The following is a 20,956-nucleotide window of genomic DNA, read 5'->3' as shown; positions in this document are numbered from 1 at the left end:
TTTCAGGGCTTCAAAGTTCGCTGGGCGCCTGAGCAGCCAGCAGCCTTACCCCTTTTCTGCATCTACCTATCAACCTATACACCTCTAAGATTCTATTCTGTATCTACCTATCAACCTGTACACCTCTAACACTTACCTTCACCCCCTCTCACTTTAGGTTTCTTCCCTACACTCTCCTACGCTACTCTGCTCCCTTACTAACTCACCTTCATTTCCTGAACTGCCCACTAGGGGGGCGCCTTTCTCCCATCCAACACTCCCCCTCCCCCTGTGCTACCATTGCAAACGTTAACCATCTACAAAGCTTCTTGCTGTGTTCCTACTCATACTTACTTCTGCCTTTCAATTTGTACTCCAATAGAAGTCTTTCCCTAGACTCCACCTTTATTTCTCTAACCTTCTCCACTTCTATCCTGCCTTTCCAACCTGCAGCTACCTGCATAGCTGATTGTTTTCCTCGCTAACTTCTCCTTTGTCTCTACCCGCTCCGTTCGCCCTGCGGGCTCACTACGCTCCCTTACCCTACCCCCAATTCCCACCCACCCCACTACATCCACATTTCTACCTACCTAACCACACCCCCTCCCCTTTTCCTCCAATTACAACCTACCCACAATTAACCAATCATCTTTATTCCCTCCTTATTTTTTCTTTTAACCACACCCTTTAACATACACCATTGAACTTTGCCTTACATTAACATACCCACTACACCTGTACTAGTTACTACAACTTACTAACCACTTTTAACATGTCTAAACTCCCCACCCTAGTCCTCAAACATACCATAGTTTTGCTCACACTTATTCCCCCTTTAATATTAGCACAACTTACAACCTCCTATGAACACCCACTACTGTCACACCTTAGTAACCCAACTAAACTAACTTCCTCTTCAATTCCTACCTACCACAACCATCATATTAACATAACTTCCACACCTAGCTATCTTTCACCCAGATATCATAGGATAACCCACATAAAACATGTGCATCTAAATCCTAGAAGGTTAACCCTCCCACAAAGTAAATATGCAAACACTGCAAACCTAACCCTACTTCTCTCACTTAGAAATGGAGATATTCACCCAAACCCAGGTCCAACCAACTCCACCTTAAATCAATCCATTTACCAAAACCCCACAGTGTACCCACTATCTAAAAACACAAAAATTCACTCTCAATAGCTAACCTCAACATACGTAGTATTAATAATAAAACAACTCAACTACATGCTCTCTTAGAACTCTACTCCTTTGATATTATTTGTCTAACAGAAACCTGGTAAAACCTTCAACAAGAGACACTGAAGTCATTCCTCCTGGCTATAATATATTGCGTCTCGACAGGGAATCTAAAAAAGGTGGTGGTTTAGCTATCTTATTTAAGTCTAGCCTCCAAATAACCACTTTCAACCAAAAACCTCCCCAGGACTCTAATGCTGAAATTCTTATTACCAAACTTGAACTAAACACAGCCAAATTCATCTTTATTATTTGCATTTATGTTCCCCCAGGAAATAATATTTCTACCATAGAAAAGATCGTATGTTGGCTATCTCTAAACTTACCCCAAGAAACAATCATCCTAGGTGACGTAAACATTGATTGGGAATCTTGCAACAACAAACATCCTACAGACCATATTAACCTTTACGGTTTCTCACAAACTGTCACCTCCCCCACTAGAATAAATAAAACTAACAAAAAAAGAAAGTACCTTAGATTGGATTCTCACCAATAATCAACCCCATATTTTTGTAACAGGAATCCTCCCTGATGATATAAGTGATCACTTATTAACCTACATCATCAGGCTCAAAACAAACCCTCCTACCCATAACATTACCAGTACAATCAGATCTAAAAAAAATTTCAACTTGGAACTATTTCAAAGTGAACTGAACGCATGTAACTGGACACCCTTAAAACACCTTTCTCTTGATGATGCTGTAGATTACTTTAATACTAAGTTTCTGGCCATACTCAACTACCATGCCCCTACTCGCTGTATTAGAATTAGAACTAAATCAGCCCCCTGGCTCTCAACAGAAACCAAGCAAAAAATGTATCTCAGAAATAAAAGCTGGAAGAAATCTCACTTAACTAAAAACACAGCTGACTACCAAAACTTCAAACAACTCAGGAATGAGACCAAAAAAGCTATAATGAATGATAAAAAAAACTTTTACCTGAAACCTCAGCATACTTACCAAAATAACCCACAAAAGTTCTGGGCAAACATAAGACAATTACTACAGCCTAGTAAATCTGTCACACCCAACCCACAAGGCTCTGACATAAGGAACCCCAACCAAATTGCAAATGACTTTAATTCCTTTTTTACCAAAACAATTCAAACCCTAGCCGGTCAACTCCCCAACAAAAACACAAACATATCTAACCATAACTTAAACCCACCTCCCCCATTTCACTTCCAACCTGTCCCAACATCCTATATTCTCTCCCTTATCAAAAAACTCAAACGATGTACTCCCTCTGCAGACCTAATACCCGCAGAATACTTGCAATTAGCAGACAAATCAATATCCTACCCTATTTTTATACTTATCAACAGAACCATCACTGAGGGATATGTCCCTAAACTTTGGAAAATCTCCCATATTATTCCACTTCATAAGGGTGGTAATTCTACTGAAATCTCTAACTACCGCCCTATAGCACTACTCTCTCCCTTATCTAAGATAATGGAAAGGTGTATCCACAAGCAACTGCTTGACCACCTTCTCCTAAATAACTTACTCTCTAATACCCAACACGGTTTCAGACCATCCCACAGTACCACCACTGCCCTACTCTCCTTTACAGACGCAATCAACAAAAATCGTAACCACAACAACCTTTCCTCTGCAGTTTTTTTAGACCTATCCAAAGCTTTTGACATGGTCAACCACCACATACTCATACACATTCTTCAATCTTTGTCACTTGAAACCAAACCTATAAACTGGTTTAAGTCCTACTTAAATAACAGATAACAAGCAGTACTCTGGAACTCCACTCTATCCTCCCAACTACCTGTCAACATTGGCGTTCCCCAAGGGTCCATACTGGGTCCCCTCCTGTTTTCTTTATTTATCAATGACCTCCACCAAGTAGTTCCCCAAGCCACATGCTTACAATACGCAGACGATTCTATACTAATTTGCTCAGCCACATCTGTATCTGATCTTCACTCCCTCACACAACACATCTTTAATTCTGTAGAAGATTGGTTTTCCCAACTCTGTCTACTACTTAACCCAAAAAAAACTAAACTCCTCCTCTTCACACCTTCCAGCAAATCTCCCCATTTAGACTTTACTGTAACATCTAAAAATGGCACACCTATATCACAAGATCCTACTACCAAACTACTAGGCATTACCATTGACAACAACCTTAACTTCGACACCCATATAAGCATCACATTGAAAACTATTAACAAAAAAATAGGCTCTCTTTACAGAATCAAACCTTTCCTCACTCCAGACTCTAGAACAACTATAGCCCACTCCCACCTTATCTCACCCCTTCTCTATGCCTCTCCCATATTTACTAACTTATCAAAAAAGAATATCTTGAAATTAGAAACCTCCTATCACAACATAGCCAGATTTGCCACAGGTAACCCTTACAGAACTCACCACTGTACTAATCTAAAACAACTAGTCTGGCTTGAATTTCAACAGCAACTAAAACTTAATCAACTAGGCATAGCCCATCAAATTCTTTATCAACCAAACAAAACACCTACACTATCTACTCTTATTCACCCCTACCATAACCTAAAGTCCCTAAGATCTGCACACAAATTTCTTGTAAATATTGACAAAGCAAACAACAGGGCTGGAGATTCCCTTTTCTCTAACACTGTTGGTAAAGATTGGAACTTGCTTCCCTCTGAACTTTCTACTATTCCCTCAAAACCTCTCTTCAAAAAGAAACTCAGGCTCTACCTTAAAAGACAATGGCTCTGCCCCTGTACTAATCCTGACTAACTTTATTTTCTTGACCCCTGACTAAACCCCTCATCTTTAGAACCCAAAATCTATTCAATTTTTGCATCCACTGATTTACATCTCCTTCTAATTATCTATTAAAAAAAAAAAAAAAGTGTACATATATAACTGCCATCTTCCTACTTTCCTGCATCCTTTCTCTCTGTACATTATGATAGTATTCTCTATTGTATATCACATGTTAATTTTTTTTATTTACTTTTATTGTTGTTTTCTCTAACTACTGTATGTTTATATGTTACTACTATCCCACAATTTATAATATTTGAATCTATCTTGTTACTTTATATGTATTTAGCAAGATTTTCTATTATTTTTCACTTTAATGTTCAAGTTTGGAGCTTATCTCCCCGGGTCTCCACTGAAAATGGACATATATCCAGCTGGACTAGCCCGGTCAACAAATGTAAAATAAAAAAAAAATAAATAAATAAATATTGATTCAAGTTACACTTATATAGGGATAGGGTGGAAGTCTTCAAATGGATGGGGAGCCTGAATGGGAATTTTCTGAGAATTATCTCTCTCCAACATATCCTATTTATTTCACAAGTAAAATTTAGGTATTTTGTGCTAGTAGTTCTGATGCTGTTTGTTTTGTGGATGTGCCAAAGGTTCATCAAAACAACGTTCAAGGATGCCTTGTATTCCAAACAAAGATCACCTGTCAAAAATCTGTATGATACTGAGTAAAGAGACAGTGCTTTGAAGCAGTCAGTATATGACATTGCATTTACTCCCAATAGTCTGTTTACACACAAAGAACCATCGTGGATGTTCCATTTGCTGCATGTGTCTGGTCAGGTACATTAATTAATTAATTAATTATACTCTATGATGGGTCTGATGAGGACTGAGTACATTGGTGTGATGACCTCTCTGGGCCTACATACCATGCCTTTACGTATAAGTACAGCAGCTTTGAAGTATTTTCTTACTACCTTGGACACATGTGGGTCAAAGGCTAGGTTACTATCTATATGAGTTCCTAGATCCCTGACTAAGTCAACTTTTAGGGTTGTTTTACTGGTGACATAGTTACTCAGGGTGGCCAACTTCCCAAAAGGTGCTGTAATGCATTTCTTGATATTAAGTTTTATGCCCTGGCTTTGACACCAAGCATTTGTCTGTATTAGACGTTTCTGAAGGGTGTTCACATCTTGTTGAATTCAATGACCCAGATTGCAGTCATTTAGCCAGAGGCCTTTGACATTGGATTTGACATCCAAGAGGTAGATGATAAAGAGGAGTGGGCTTAGCACAGAGCCCTGGTGGACTCCAGTGATGACCAGCCTATTTGTGGAGGTGGCCTCACCGATTCTAATCTCTTGGGTCCTATCAGTGACCCAGCTAGCTATCCAGCATGCTATAAAGGGGTTTCTACCTAGTTCCATAAATTTGTTGACAATGCCCAAGTGAGGTATTTTATGAAATGCATTAGCCAGATCTAGGTAGGCAGTATGCATAGTTTTCCCATCATCCATTGCCTTAGTGGCCTTTTCAAAGAAGTCCACCAGCTTCAGTAAGCATGACATTCCTTTGACAAAGCCAGACTGGGATGGATCCAGTGTCTGGAGGCCTCCTATGCCTTGTTGATTTCCGTGATAATTCTTTCCATGGCTTTGCAAATAAGTTTAGTCAGACCTATGGGTCTGTAGTTTCCAGGATCTGTTGAAGGTCCTCCGTTATGAATGGGAATCACTGTCACAGTTCTGCATTCATGTAGCACAAAGCCCGGTTTAAGACTATAGTTAAATATTGATTCCAAGGGTTCTGATAAGTTGTATTTTAGATTGTTCAGGGGGCATCCTGGAATGTTATTGAAACCCATTGAGGCCATGTTCTTGGCTTAGCAAGCACAGACAATGCATGCTCCCTACTTATAGTTGGAGGGATAATTTCTGAGGGTATTTTTGGGGAATGGTTGGGGGTGAGAGGGAGGTAATTTTGGAGCTGAATTTGTCCACCAACAGGATGTTCTTCGTGTTTCACTGTTGCAGTCATCACATTTGGGCTATCTGCCTGCAGGTAGCCCTCAGTTGGCCTGATTATCAAATTCTTGGGTCCTGTGTCAGTTGCTGTCTCATCTTCCATGACGTCAGGTAGTCAGGGGTATAAAGCATGCAGCCGACGCCATTTTATCAGTCTTTCTTGCCGTGCGGTGCCGGAAGCAGAAGCAGTTCGCAAGTGCCGGTCGGCCGACTCCTGAAATTTTCACTTTCGAGTTTCAGATCCGAAGTCTTCAACTAAGCTAAGTACTCCTTTGGGGATCCTCTTTCTTGCTCTAAACCGATGTCAGTAAAAGTTAACAGTTGTATTTCTTGTGGAAAGCAAATACCTCATAAAGATTTTCATTTGTACTGCATTCCTTGTCTAGGCCCAGACCACGACGTACCTCGCTGTCGGTTTTATGCCTTATTCAAACCTCGAACTGTTCGTCGTCGGTTCTTTTTCGCATCTAAATATTTTGGTACTCAGTTCAATTATCCAGAAATGGCTTTGGTAAGCCACCCAACTACCGACTTTCCAAAAAAAATGCAATGGTAAAGACAGAGAGAGCCTGCATAGGTCCAAAGCTGCCGATGACGCTTCTCCTAAGCTAGTCGTCAGTTCACCAGTACTCAGTGAGGCACTTTCGCAGCCCCTGATACCCGCTACTTCAGATTCGCAGGCCTCTACTGAGACCCATTCAGAGTCCGGTATGCCGCGAGATGCTTCTTCGACTGTGGAACCTGCAGATGTCTCTACCTTGGATGGGTCCGTTGTGCAGGCACCAGCTTCTGAGGGTGTATTCAGGCCTACTGATGTGCATATTAAACCGACTCCATCTTCTTCTTCTTCAAGGCCTAAAACTCGATCCATGCCTAAAAAAAACAATGCCCAGACTGCATGGTCAGGCCCCTTGCCTAAAAACAAATGATAAGAATGGCTGAAGATCTTATGACTCTAATCAGGGGAAGCCACCCTTCTCCCTCTGAGACCTAGGACCGATTTTCCTTCTGATTCTTCTGATCAGGATTCTGAAATTTCTGTTTTCTTGGATGACCAGGAGTTGCCCTTATCTACCTATGAGGATTCTGATGCGGAGGACTGCATTCCCTCTGCTTCCCCTCCAGAGGATTTCTCTTTTGGTGAAATCTTGCATACTCTTAGGGAGCATTTCCGCTGGGAAAGCCAGGATTACTCTGACTCCAAAAAGAGGCTTAGGGAATTCTTACTTCTACTTCAACACAGGCCTTTAGCTATCCCTCCTGTACTGGACATTGTAGATGATGCTTTCTCAGAATCTAGTCTGGCCCCTGACTTTTTACCTCCAGCTCCCAGAAAACCTGACAGGTATTACAGGGTACCTGACTTTCACAAATTCCTCTTTAAGAACCCTACTGCGGATCCTGAAACCATTTCACAGGGACCCAAAGGCATTAAGGCTACTACTGCCAAAAACCCTACCCCCTCTGATAGAGATTCCAGGGCCCTGGATAGATGGGGTAAGAATGTATACACTTCTGCAACTTTGGCCATTAGGGCCTTAAACTGCCAGTTTCATATGTTAAAGTATCAGCAACATATTATTGGATTGCTTAAACAAAAAAATTATATTGATTCCTGACTGTGCTGAAAATAAAGAATTACAGGATTTAATGCATTCTGCTGAGCAGGTTGGAAAACATACTTTGCAATGTGGTTTTGATTCATTAGAGGCATCTTGCAGGGCTGCTGTCACTGGCTCTGTACTTAGAAGGCATGCTTGACTTAAGGAGCAATCTTTGCCAGATCATGTTAAAGCTAAATTACTGGATGCTCCCTTAAACCAAGACCGCCTGTTTGGTAACAAAGCAGAAGAAGTACTTAAAAAGATGGAGGAAAAAGCTAAATATATGCAAACTGTTAAAGATTTCCTGCAAGTGCAGCCTACTAGATTTAGTAGGCATTGGCCTACTAAGAAGTGGTCCTTTCCCGCCTCTTCCAGGCCTTCTCAGTCCAAACCCAAAACCAGCAGAACACCCAGATTTCAGTCCCAAGGTACTCACAGGCTTAAGCAGTGGGGGGCTCCCACATACAAAGCTGGGAGTAGTAAGACACCCCCCAGTGGTAAACTGTCACAATGACTTAACTTCCAAGCCCTGCTCAGCTGACTGTTCCTTTAGGGGGAAAGATCTCCCTGTATGCAAAAAACTGGGAACTCATTACCCAAGACAAATGGGTTTTAAATATATATAGTTTCCCAAGGATACAGTTTTCACTTCCATTCATTACCAACCCCAAACGGTTGGCCAGACCTACCCCCAAACCAGTGGGCAAAGGCTCAAAAGCAAGTCCTCTTTCTTCTAAGCATCAGGGCTATTCAACCTGTGCCCGAAGAAGAATGGGGGCAAGGTTTCTACTCAAGACTTTTTCTGGTACCCAGAAAAGACAATTCTTGGTGTCCTATCCTGGACCTGTCTATCCTAAACACTTTTTTGGATATCCCAAAATTCAAAATGCCAACTGCATCAGCTGCTCCCCATGCTGGGAAAAAATTCCTGGTTGGCAACACTGGATTTAAAGGAAGCATACCTGCACATCCAAATAAGGGAATCTTGCAGAAGATACCTACGCTTCAGAGCAGGCTACATGCACTATCAGTTCTCTGCACTGCCCTTTGGCTTATCTACTGCGCCCAGGGTATTCACAAAGTGCCTAGCTCCAGTCATTGCATTTTGCAGACAAAGGAATATTCAAATATACCCATACCTGGACGATTGTCTAATTCAGGCAGAAATCCAGGGCATACTATTAAATCATCTGGCATTCGTAAAGAAATTGCTAACTTCTCAGGGGTACACTATAAATGAAAATAAATCACATCTAGTACCCTGCCAACAAATTATATTCCTGGGAGCAAGCTTGAATACAACTTCCCAGATGGCCTACCTCACACCAGAGAAACAAGTTAATTTGACAACCTACTTCAAACTACTGGCTACAAAGACCCAGCTATCTACAAGGAAAATACTGTAATCCCTGGGGTTCATGGCCTCTTGCATTGTACTAATTCCATATGCAAGACTGCATATGAGGAAACTACAATGGTATCTAAAAAGCCTATGGTGTCAGCATTCTCAGGACCTAGAATTAATGATTCCTATCATACCTTGTCTACAGATAGTTCTTTTAGTGGGCAGAGGCCTACCACCTAAACAAGGGACTGCCATTCACTCTACCCCCTGCCGCCCTAAACCTAACAACAGACGCATCAGACTATGAAAGGGGGGGGCTTACTTGGAAGGGTAGTGCATTCTGGGCAAATGGAACCCGAGTCAAATGCACATGCATATCAATCAAAAAGAAATGTTAGCTGTACAGAATGCTCTGACAGCCTTCAAGGACCACATTCTTCCTGGACAATTATTGGTAAAGACGGACAACACCACAGTTATGTGGTACATAGACAGGGGGAACCCATTCAATACCCTCTCTGCAGGCTAGCCATAGCTCTGTGGAACACAGCCTTGAGCTACCAAGTGGAACTACAAGCTCAATTCCTGCCAGGCAAGATAAATACACTGGCAGACAACCTAAGCAGAAATCTCATGGACCCACACGAGTGGAAACTGGAACCAAAGATATTCAACATGTTGAAAAACTAATGGGGAGCCCAGAGATAGACTTGTTTGCCTCCCCTCAGAACTACCAAATTAACAAATTCTGCACAAGGACTCCCCACAGACTGGTTTGGAAAGTGGATGCCCTGTCCTTCACCTGGAAAAACCTATCCGTTTATGCCTTTCCCCATCTGCCTCACCTTTCCAAAGTGCTACTAAAGATTAAACAAGACAAACCAAGGACCATACTGATTGCGCCAGACTGGCCACACCAGCATTGGTACCCCCTTTTGCGCAGTATGTCACTGCTAGGACCATGGCACCTGCCTCAGACCCCTGCCCTGCTGTCCCAGCAGGAGGGCCAGATTCTGCACCCACAGCTTCAAACTCTGAACCTTGCAGCTTGGCAAATTACCTGATCTCTCCGTTACCATCCCTCAGTAAGCAGGTGATGGATGTCATTCTGGAGACAAGGAGGCCTAGTACTAGAAAATCCTTGTGCTGAAAAATGGAAAAGATTCTGTTCCTGGAGCCAAACTCAGGGGATGGGCACAACAGTGCCCAATTTACCTCATATTCTTCAATCTTTACGGAGATGCTTCACAAGGGCCTTTCCTTTTCTTCCATCAAAATTCATGCCTTGACCATTTCGGCACATTATAATACATAGCCACCTCTCTTCTCTCATCTACTGCTGAAGTAATTCCTCAGAGGGGCCAAAAACCTAAGACCACCCAGGAGAGCCCCTACTCCAGCCTGGGACCTTAACTTTGTTTTGGAAAAACTCACTCTGCCTCCCTTTGAGTCAGCTACAAATGCAAAGTTGAAATTCCTTTCTTGGAAAACAGCCTTCCTTCTAGCCATCACTTTAGCAAGAAGAGTGTCTGAATTACAGGCCGTCATGGCAGTGGAGCCTTTCATCATCTTTCATGTGGACAGGGTGTCCCTCAGGACCAATCCTTCCTTTATGCCCAAGGTGGTATCCAGTGTGGCTCTTAATCAGTCCATTCATTTGCCAACCTTCTTTTCTAATCCACAGAACAAAGGGGAATGAATACTGCACTCCTTGGACGTGCACAAACAACTTAGATTTTACTTGGACAGGACTAAACCTCTCAGGAAATCTGAACAGCTGCTGGTTGCATTTGCAACAGGGGCAGAGGGGAAGGCCATTTCTAAGCAAATCATTTGGATAGGCCATTGCATTAATTCCTGCTGTAAGCACCATGGAAAACCTACCCCGCAGGGGATAAGACCTCATTCCACCAGGGCTGCATCTACCTCTACAGCCTTTCTCAGAGGTGTCCCTACCAGTGACATCCTAGAAGCTGCTACCTGGAGTTCTATACATACCTTCACCAAGCATTACCACTTGCCAATTTTTTCTAAAGCCAGAGCTGGTTTTGCCACTGAAATCTTGCAGGGCCTTATAGCTGGTACTAATGCTATATAATTGCCTCCTCCCTTCCTTAGCTTTGGGAATCTACCAAAATGTGATGACTGCAACAGTGAAACATAAATAAAATAGTACAGTTGTGTACACTTAACATAAATGTAGATGTTCGAGTGTATTCACTGTTGCAGTCCTGGTTGCCCTCCCTCCAGCCCCCCTGACTTCTATTGACTATACCTCTTTTCTTGTTTACTGTGTTTAAAGCTTTCTGGTGTATTTGCTTTGTTGTTGGAGGTGTAACCTTGTATATAATTGCTTCCCATTATGGGGTACCTAACATCTGGGGCAAGAAAAACTGATAAAATGGCGTCGGCTGCATGCTTTATTCCCCTGACTACCTGACATCATGGAAGATGAGACAGCAACTGACGCAGGACCCAAGACTTTAATAATCAGGCAGACTGAGGGCTACCTGCAGGCAGATAACCCAAATGTGATGACTGCAACAGTGAATACACTCGAACAGCTACATTTATGGTAAGTGTACACAACTGTACTTTCTCTATATTACCAGCCTCAGTGAATGTGGCACCCTTAACCATAAGTTCAGCACATTGCTGTGTGCTGCCATTGATATTTCTGACATAGCTGAAGAAGGCTTTATGTTATCTTTCACCTGGGAGGCTATCTTAATCTCACAGTTGACTTTGCTGTGTCTGTTTAACCCTCTTATGTCTTGAGTCTGGCTGACACCTTCTTTAGAACATCTGTCCTTTTAAACAGTCCCCAGATAGATAGCTTCATCATCTTCTAACTGCTTTGGGACTGCTTATACTTAGCTACTGTTTGGACAGTATGAAAATCACTGCTTCCATAATGGAATGTTTCTCACCTATAGTAATTCTCAGTACTTTTATTTGTGTGGAACATTGTGATGCTGCAATGAACAGCAAACATTCCTTTTTATAACACTTAACAGGCTTTGGAAATGGAGATTCAGCTTAACTTTCTTCAACCCATGACAACTTCAAACATGATTTTATTTAAGGGAGAGGATTAGAGCTTCCTAACCACATGGATGATTATGTGCCCCCCTAAAAATGCTAAAAGCATGTGTTTGATGCTAATTTCAGTTTTGATTTTGCACATATAAATCACTGAAGTTGTTACTGATGAATAGTCATGTAACACTACTCTTTCTGCCTTATGATAACTTCTCCATATTTGCCTAACCTGCAGATATTCCAAATAGATTTTTGCAGCATGTGTTTGTTTCCTGCACTGCACTGTCTTCCTGGACTTGTTTTCATTTTTTCTCTTTCAAGTGTGTCTTTCAGCCTCCTTTATAGGAAAACCCAGAGATCAGCTTCACGAGTTGTCTGTGGTATTTGAGATGGAAAGTGGTGGTAAAGGTATAAAAGGCTATCATAATGTATGTGGTGGCATGACAATGTCAAGCAATTGTTCATCTTTATTCATAACAATTAGAGAAAACAGAAACTGATAGCTGTCCATGTAATACTTCTGCAGAACCCTCCCTCCCAACAGATGTACTGTTTTAGCAAATTATCACTTAAGTGTACTGCACTTGATTTTATTAATGGCATCTGAGTCAGTCAGCAAGATGCATTTGATATGTACAGAATTGGGAAGATAAGACGAGAAAACTGTTTGTGGAGGAGTATGTTAGAGCATGAATGTTGGCTCATGCTGGTAAACTGCACTTCAGAATTTGAATGTATAACTTTTATCATGATTTGTTGTTTTGTCATCAGTAACTCATGCGGCATGCACCACTTTTGTTAACATTCATTATGGTTTTTCTTTTAGTTCTTTAGTTGAATATGTTTCCATTTCAAAACTGCATTTATTTTGTTCATTTGCAGAGGTTGATGAAGGATATGAGACGTATCCAGTCCAGATATTAAAACCTGGAGAAGTAGCTAAAATGGTATGCCATATTAAGTCACAGCTAGCTTATGGCATTTGGAAGTTCAATGAAACAGAAATGATAATTTCAACAGACAGTCCAAAGTATTATCTTCATTCAGAAATGTTGCTGATTTTTAATGTATCTCAAGGGGATTATGGGTTGTATGAATGCTTCTCACGTGAAAAAGTAAAGAATAAGTTCCATTCCCATAAGATGGCAGGGTATATTCTTAAAGCCCCACCCATTGTGCACCACACAGCAACTGCTTCTGTTACATCAACAATACAAATCACCATGGAGTCATCCATGCAGTCTACAACACACTCAGCAAGTTCTTCCGCTTTTACAAGTAACATGGATACTACGAGAAACCCTACTGTAGAACTGTTGAGTTCAACTTTGGAAACACTACCTACAACAGTAGCCCCGCTAAAAACAACATTTGTTGTTTCAACAATTTCTGCAGCTGAAGCATCACAAACCGTAACATGTCCTTCTTTTCAAAGAGTTGACTATTTAGAATCCAAAGACTGTGGTATTTATGCAGCTTTCTTAGCAATATTTTGTTCACTTTTTCTAATCCTTTTGTGGTACAGTTTTTACAAGGGTTTCTTACCAAATGTTCGCTCATATTGTTCAGCGTTAAGAAGTAAGAAGTCTACTTCAGAATTAGCTGACTGTGAACGAGGCCAAAAAGAGGGACTAATGCAGAAACCATGTCTAAACAATGTACAGAGCCAGCAGAATGAGCAACCCAAGTCAGTCCATGATTCAGGATATGAAATGGAGCCAGACTGTGAAAACGGTAAATTAGTACATGAAGAAACATCACAGGAAGCAGTCACTGAGAAAGATAAGCCTTTCGATGTAGCATCAAACCTTAAATATGTTGATTCTGATGGGGAAGAGTGACACTGCTTTGTACTGTGAATGTTTTCAAGATGTTTATTATGACCAAAGTAGAGATTGCCAGACTCAGAATGTATGGTCCAGCATTTAATCCACTTAACTGACCAGCAGTGACATTATGTCAGAGGTCACAGTTTCACTGTTATGTATGTTCATTAATTTTGGACACAGCCAACCTAACATCTGCTAACTGACATTGGTTACAAACAGAAAATAAAAAAGTTACTTTTGAGAATATAATGGAAGTGAATATCCAGTACTGAGGTATGCTACAAAGTTTTTCAGCAAATATTGTAAAACAGCTGTACTTCTCATTTTAAGATTCCTACAGAATTATTGTATAGTCCCCAGTTTCCAGTATATTTTTTCAAAAGTATGAGCATGACAGTATGCTTTGCTCTTTCTTCACTTACGGTAACTACTTCAGTCAATACGCATGCTCTCAAGTAGACTACTCTTCTGTAAAAAGAGATTTCTGGAATGGAAAGAAAAAAATATATGTTTTTTGTAAGCTGTAGTTAGCAAACACAACTTGCTGACTTGTAATTTCCAGATTGGAAAATGGCTAGTTTATCAGATTGGTAATTACAAGGCAGTCGCCCTTATTTGGACAAGTCATTGTACGACTGAAAGATTCTCTTGTACTAGAAAAGACTCTGTAAATGAGTACAGAAGTAAAACGGAAGTGATTGGATCTGATATATAGAAGAACTTCCAGTTCTATTTTGACTTTTAAGAAATTCTCAGGGATACAATTTTTTTTTTCTTTGCAAATGGCTCTTCCATTTTTCCTTTTGTGGAAAATAGTGACATAATTGTTCCATTATGCTGTTTTTTGAGACAATTTGTATTTTGTTAGAACAGCTGAGACTGTTATTCTGTGTGTTGATGAAAGGAGTTACATATTTTTATATTAATTAAAATACTGTAAATTTGTACAGGTAGATAGCCATAGTACTTCTGAGGTACATTGTTCTGAGAGGTTCGTGAACTGTGGAAGTGTTTTGGGTTAAATGATGAAAACTATTACAAAATGCTGATGAAATGATAAGCAGATATAGGTTAACTTGCAAAAGAAGGAGAGTACAATACAGTGCTACTCTGATTGCAGACTGAATTTCAGGAAGCAGATTTCTAATTATGGTTGATAAGCTGCAAGTACATTCAGGCTACTTAACTGTGACATTCAAGGTAACATCTGATTTCCAAACTGTATCATAAGCAGTTCTTTTTGCTGAAGTTAATTTTCAGATTGTTTTTAATCTGCATCAGCAAAACATTTCCATGTAAAGAAATAAAATAACATATTGTTTTATTCTGTTATATCTTTTTCTATGCATAATGTTATTTAGTATGTCTGCAAATATTGCTTTGTTTTTTAAAATCTTTTTTTTCAGATCTTATGTATACTGCCTTAGTGTAAGAACACTCATAACCATTTAATGTGGATTTAGACTTGCATATCAAAAACTTTTTTTCAAAGTGTCTCACTGAATTTTGAAAAGTCATTGGCAAGCATGATGTTTGCATGGGGCTTTCAGGCTGGGATTCTGTGTGACAGACTAGTCATTGTATAGCATAGTGTTTCTTTTTTCTTCAGCTGCATCTTTTCTCATATCATTGTATCTCGCATGTCTTTATCTGCATGGTATCATTCCTCTGTGCACAAACCTCTAGCCTTAGTTCCCTCTTTCTGTCTTTTTTTTGCCTTTCCATCCCACAGCCTTTCCTCCTTTGCCTTCCTCTCCTGTTGGCACCTCTTCTTTGCCTTCCGTGAGAATGTGCTCTCCTTCAGTCACCATTACACAGCCTGATAGTTGGTATGGCACAGAGAATGCAGTTGTCAAACTTTTGCCACCTTTTTTAAGTGACCAGACTCAAAGTGTCAGTAGCCATGGATGGTTTCTTCTCTTCTGCCAAGCCTTGGGTGAGTACATGCTTTGAGTGCAATGTCATATTACATTATTTGTAGAAAACAGTGTAAATCAGAAATATTCATTGTGGTCATAACCCTTTTGTAATATTTTAATCCAGTATTCATTAAAAAAAAAGGAATGCATTTGTGTCATAACTGCGTTTGAGAATGGGGTCAGCACCACCCAGTCTGCTTAGGGAAAAAAAGATCCTCAAGGAAAGTGGAGGAGACCGTGGGACAGGAAGATCACATCTTAGAACACTGAAAGAGTACGGATGCTGGCAACACGTGCAACAGTTGTTTTAGCAGGTTGAGAGATGGTGGTTCCCCAGAAATGAATGAAGATGAATGTAGTTCTTCACAGAAGTGTAAATGGAGATAAGTCTCACAGTGCAGACCAGCTGGCCTGCTGTTTTTGCTGGAAAACTGGCTGTCACTGTAAAAAAAAAAAATAAAAGTATGTAATACTTGATGAATCTGAAATGGAAAAATTTGTACGGCAGAAGTTTTACAGCTGGAAAGTCTTACTGGCTAAGTGGTAAAGTAGGTCAAGTAGTTATGTGTGTATAGATACATTTTCATAAAATTTGCAATGCTTGATTTATGCATTTGTTTGGTAAGTAAGTTGGGAAACTTGGAGCTGGACTCGTAAGGTATTAAAACTGTGTGAGAAACCATTTGATTGGTAGTTTGCATTCATTATACAATGTTTGATAACGACTGATGTCAAGACCTTTTTAATATCTTTATTGTAAGTGGTCTGTAGGATTATGGTACAGTTGATTGCAGATGTTCTTCATGTTTCACTGTTGCAGTCATTACATTTGGGTAATCTGCTGGCAGGTTGCCCTCAGTCGGCCTGATTAACAAAGTCTTGGGTCCTGCGTCAGATGCTGTCCCTTCCTCAATGACGTCAGGTCGTCAGGGGTATAAAATATGCAGCCGACGTCATTACATCAGTCTTTCTTGCCGTGCGGTGCCCAAAGCAGAAGCAGTTTGCAAGTGCCAGTCGGCTGACTCCTGAAATTTTCGTTTTCGAGTTTCAGAACCGAAGTCTTCAACTAAAAGCTAAGTACCCCACTGGGGAAACTTTTTCTTGCTCCTTACCAATGTCTGTAAAAGTTAATAATTGCATTACTTGTGGAAAGCAAATACCTCATAAAGATTTTCATTCGTACTATATTCCTTGCCTAGGCCCTGACCACATTGTACCTTGCTGTAGGTTTTGTGCTTTATTTAATCAGCACACTGTCCGTCATCAGTACATTTTGCCTCTAATTATTTCAGTTCTCGGTTTAATTATCCAGAAATGTAATCGGTTAGCCTTCCGACTACCGGAATTCCAAAAAAACGCAAGGATAAAAACAGAGACAGGCCACTGAGGTCCAAAATTGCCGATAACGCTTCTCCTAAGCCAGTTGCCAGTTCGCCAGTAGTCAGTGAGGTGCTTTAGCAGCCCCTGATACCTGCTACATCTGATTTGCAGGCCTCTACTGAGACCCATTTGGAGTCCGGTATGCCGCGAGATGCTTCACCTATGGAACCAGCGGATTTCTCTACCTTGGATCGGTCCGGAGCCGCTGTGCAGGCACCGGCTTCTGAGGGTGTATTCAGGCCTACAGACTTGCATATTAAATCGACACCGCCTTAATTACTAAGGCCTAAATCTCAATCCATGTCTAAAAAAAACGACGCCCAGGCCACGTGTTCAGGCCCCTATGCCTAAAAAACAAATGATAAAAATGGCTGAAGATCTAATTTCTCCAAACAAAAATAAGCCAAACCGAGGTTGGGAGGGTGGCCTAATGGTTAAGGTGTTTGCCTTACAAACACAAGGTGCAGGGTTTGAGTCTCACAAGGGATAATTGGCTAAGCTTAAAATGGCTCGCAAGGGCAGTTAGCGTAGTACTAATCTGTGAATCTATGAACAAGTCCAACAAGTCCAATGACCCAAAGATATACACAAAAACATGTGTGTTGCACAAGAAATTTAATGAAGCGCTTTTTGTCACTGTTAATTCAGTAACTTCATCAGATCAAATAAAAAAACTTCAAAACATGTTTAAGTAACAAATTTAAACAACATCACATATTTGAAACTTCCTATCAACAACCAGTACTGTGTTAACACATGTTTTTAAAGGGAAACAACTAACATATTTATACAATTTAAATACACTTAACTATTCAATAAAATATAAATATATAGCAAACCCTGAATATTCTATGCACTTCAAAAAATGTTAAAAACTAAAAAGCATCATCTGTTTAAACTTTTTAACTTGAGCAAACAGGTGATATTACATGCTTCATTGAGACCTGGACTAGAAAAGGCATTCAGTGTCAGCTGCCAGGCTAATTCATGTTCCTCTAAAAGCAAGTTAAATGGGCCACCCCTAACATCTACCTGGACTTGGTCAATTGCCTTAAACATGAACCTGTATCCCCCACTCGAGTATGAATGTTTAGAAAGAGAATTGTCACTTTTATTGATGTCAGTTGCATGGGTGTGTTCATCACACTCTATCACGGAGCCTGCGCTCCATTTTTCCAACATAGAAAGCTGTGCAGGATGAACACTTAGCGATATACACAACAAACTTGGAGTTGCAGTTAAGTTTGTGTTTTAATTCAAACTTCTTCTCATTAACTGTAAATGTCTTACCTAACTCAATAAATCTACATAACCTGCACATACCACACATAAACATCTCTGCATGTCTATTCGCATTCATTGATTCATGCCTTTCTAATAAATTTTTAAGACTGAGACCTCCTCTAAACACGAGTTTGGGGACACCTCCTAATTTTTCAGCTAGGAGTTTGTCATTGCTAATAAATTCCCAGTTTTTATGTAATAGAAATCTAACTTTATCGCTGTCCTTACAATATGTAGTAATGAAACTAGTTCTGTAATTAGGCATCATGGTAGAATTAGTCAGTCAACTCTTGGCTGAGACACCCAGACTTAGAACCAGAAACTGTTTGTTCAGTTCCAATGGTCACCCCTGAATCACTCAGTATGGACTTGATTAACCCATTCTGCCTTTTAAATTGCACTTCATCAACTAATGGGTCAATCAGGTTACTTGGATATCCCCGATGTCGAAACATATTACTCAGTAACTCACATTCATCAATAAAATCGGCCATCAAAGAGACCATTTTAGCTGCTATAATAAGTTGACCCTTAACAATAGAGCATTTTTGTGTAAAGGGGTGACTGCTTGTAAAGTGAAGAAATGAATTACAGTAAGTGTCCTTTCTAAAAATTTTGGACACATATCTATTATTCACCACATCCTTAGTTAACCTAATATCGAGGTAGTCGATAGAGTTACAGTTAAAATTAAACGTAAAATCGAGAAACTCGGTTGTATGATTTAAATAATCAACAAAGTTTCATGCCTGTGTTCCATCACCTTTGAAAAGGATGAAAATATTGTCCAAAAAATGAGTGTAATATACAAGTTTGGACATATGGTGGGGGTTGTTAAGAATAAATTTTCTTTCCCATATGTGCCGTTACTAAATCGGCCAAGCTGGCCCCACATGGTGAACCCATGGCCACACCCCTCTTCTGGAGGTAGAAATCCTTATTAAAAGTAAAGAAGTTGTTAGTGAGAATTAAGTCAAGTAAAACTTCTATCAGGTATATCTCATGGGCTGGTGCTCCCTTAGTTTTAAGCATCAAGTTCACCCATTCGACCCCTTCCAGATGAGGGATCGATGTATAAAGATCTTTAACATCGATGTTTAAAAGGTTGTTGTCATTGTGGAACTCAAGGTCGTTGATCTTTTGCAGGAAAGTCCAGGAGTCTTTACAGACCTGGGATTCGGACACCAAGTACCTCTGCAAAATTGTGTCCACTACCTTCGCACAAGAATATGTAATAGAACCCCTCCCATCTATCAAAGGTCTCATGGGGGGGGTTACCAAGTCCTTGTGCACCTTGGGGATACCAAACATAACAGGAATTTTTGGCCACAGAGTTGTCATGTAATTATACATATTGATGTAAATTTTTGCCTCAATAAATAAGTCATTAAGGTAACATCTAATACGACCATAAGCAACATTGATTTCATTAAGTGGCACTTTAGAATAAGCATCACCATTCAAGAGTGTTCCCATTCTAGTGTTATAATCCACAAGGTCAAAGATAGCCAACCCACCCCCTTTATCAGGTTTGACTACTCTCACTAGCAAAGATCTTAGTGTGTTCAAAGCTAGTACCTCCTCTCGGGTGATGTTATCATTCCTAACCCTTCTGATGTTGTAGTGTTCTTGAGTATGGACAATGTGCCTTAAATCAAGTTCATAAACATTTTCAAAAATACTAAGTACGGGATGTAAAGGTGGATTAAATATACTAGGGACCCTGAAAACCCGATCACTATCCACCATATTGCCAAATAAGACAGTAAGATTAAGTTTCTTAACAAAGTACTTTAAGTCCACAATGGATTGTACAATGTTCAAATGTATATTAGGGACAAATGTATTGCCCTTAGCAAGGAGATCAACAAGTGCTGGATCTATGTAAACAGATGAATAGTTGAAAATGTTATAGTCCCCAGTAGAGTTTTTCACAATTTTAACATCCAAGCCACTATCCTGTGTTATCTTTTGTGTCTATTGTTCCACTGTTTGTTTTTTTTTTGGTTCTGATAGTATTGTCTCTTCCGAAAAGCTCCAGGGTGTTTGACATTGTGAAAATTTGAATTGTTATCACAAGCATTGACACCTTGTTGGTTAACATCAGGATGGCTGTTGTTATTGTTCCGGATCCATTCACTCCGTCTCACAATGTCCCTGTCAGGACTAGTTTCACCCCCATCCTCAGTAATATCATTGTTAAGGTTATTGAACTCCTGTTGCGGAGGGTTGTTAGTATCATTAACCCCCCCTCCCACTTGAGCTGATGATGGTTTGGGGTAAGCTGTGTCGTTGCTGTAGGCTAAACGGTCCCACTTCATTTTTTTTATTTTATTGTACTTTAGTCTGTCCAGCAGTTGGTCTATGCTGGAAAAAGACCTTTCATAATCGTATTTGTATCTGGAAAAGTCCAAATGTGAAATGATATCAGTTTTCAAATCTAACACTTCTTTAGTCAGTTCTTCTATTTGAATAGAATAATGTTTAATCATCAGTTGCATAAGGTCAAACCCCTGTTGGTCAAACAAAGATACAAGCTCCA

At 40.2% G+C, this 20,956-nt stretch overlaps 1 protein-coding gene across 5 annotated transcripts in view; it reads left to right on the top strand.

Moving 5' to 3' along the window:
* Positions 1–20,956, top strand: part of SEMA4D (semaphorin 4D) — a 1,587,330-nt gene that overhangs the window by 1,200,439 nt on the left and 365,935 nt on the right. For 2 of the 5 annotated variants that reach the window (XM_044064318.1, XM_044064317.1), the window contains exon 15: positions 15,564–15,767. The exons of 1 other annotated variant lie outside the window; for it this stretch is intronic. In XM_044064318.1, coding sequence (XP_043920253.1) covers positions 15,564–15,767 — 204 coding nt within the window. Of the gene's footprint in view, positions 1–12,884; positions 15,156–15,563; positions 15,768–20,956 lie in introns of those variants that run through there. 2 more of the 5 variants (XM_044064316.1, XM_044064315.1) reach the window with 1 other exon arrangement.

Source organism: Protopterus annectens, chromosome 2.part2, assembly GCF_019279795.1.
Source record: "Protopterus annectens isolate FY-2018-M chromosome 2.part2, PAN1.0, whole genome shotgun sequence".
NCBI classification, from domain to species: Eukaryota; Metazoa; Chordata; order Ceratodontiformes; family Protopteridae; genus Protopterus; species Protopterus annectens.
Note: the sequence above shows the minus strand (reverse complement) of the source record. Positions and strands in the feature narration are given on the sequence as shown.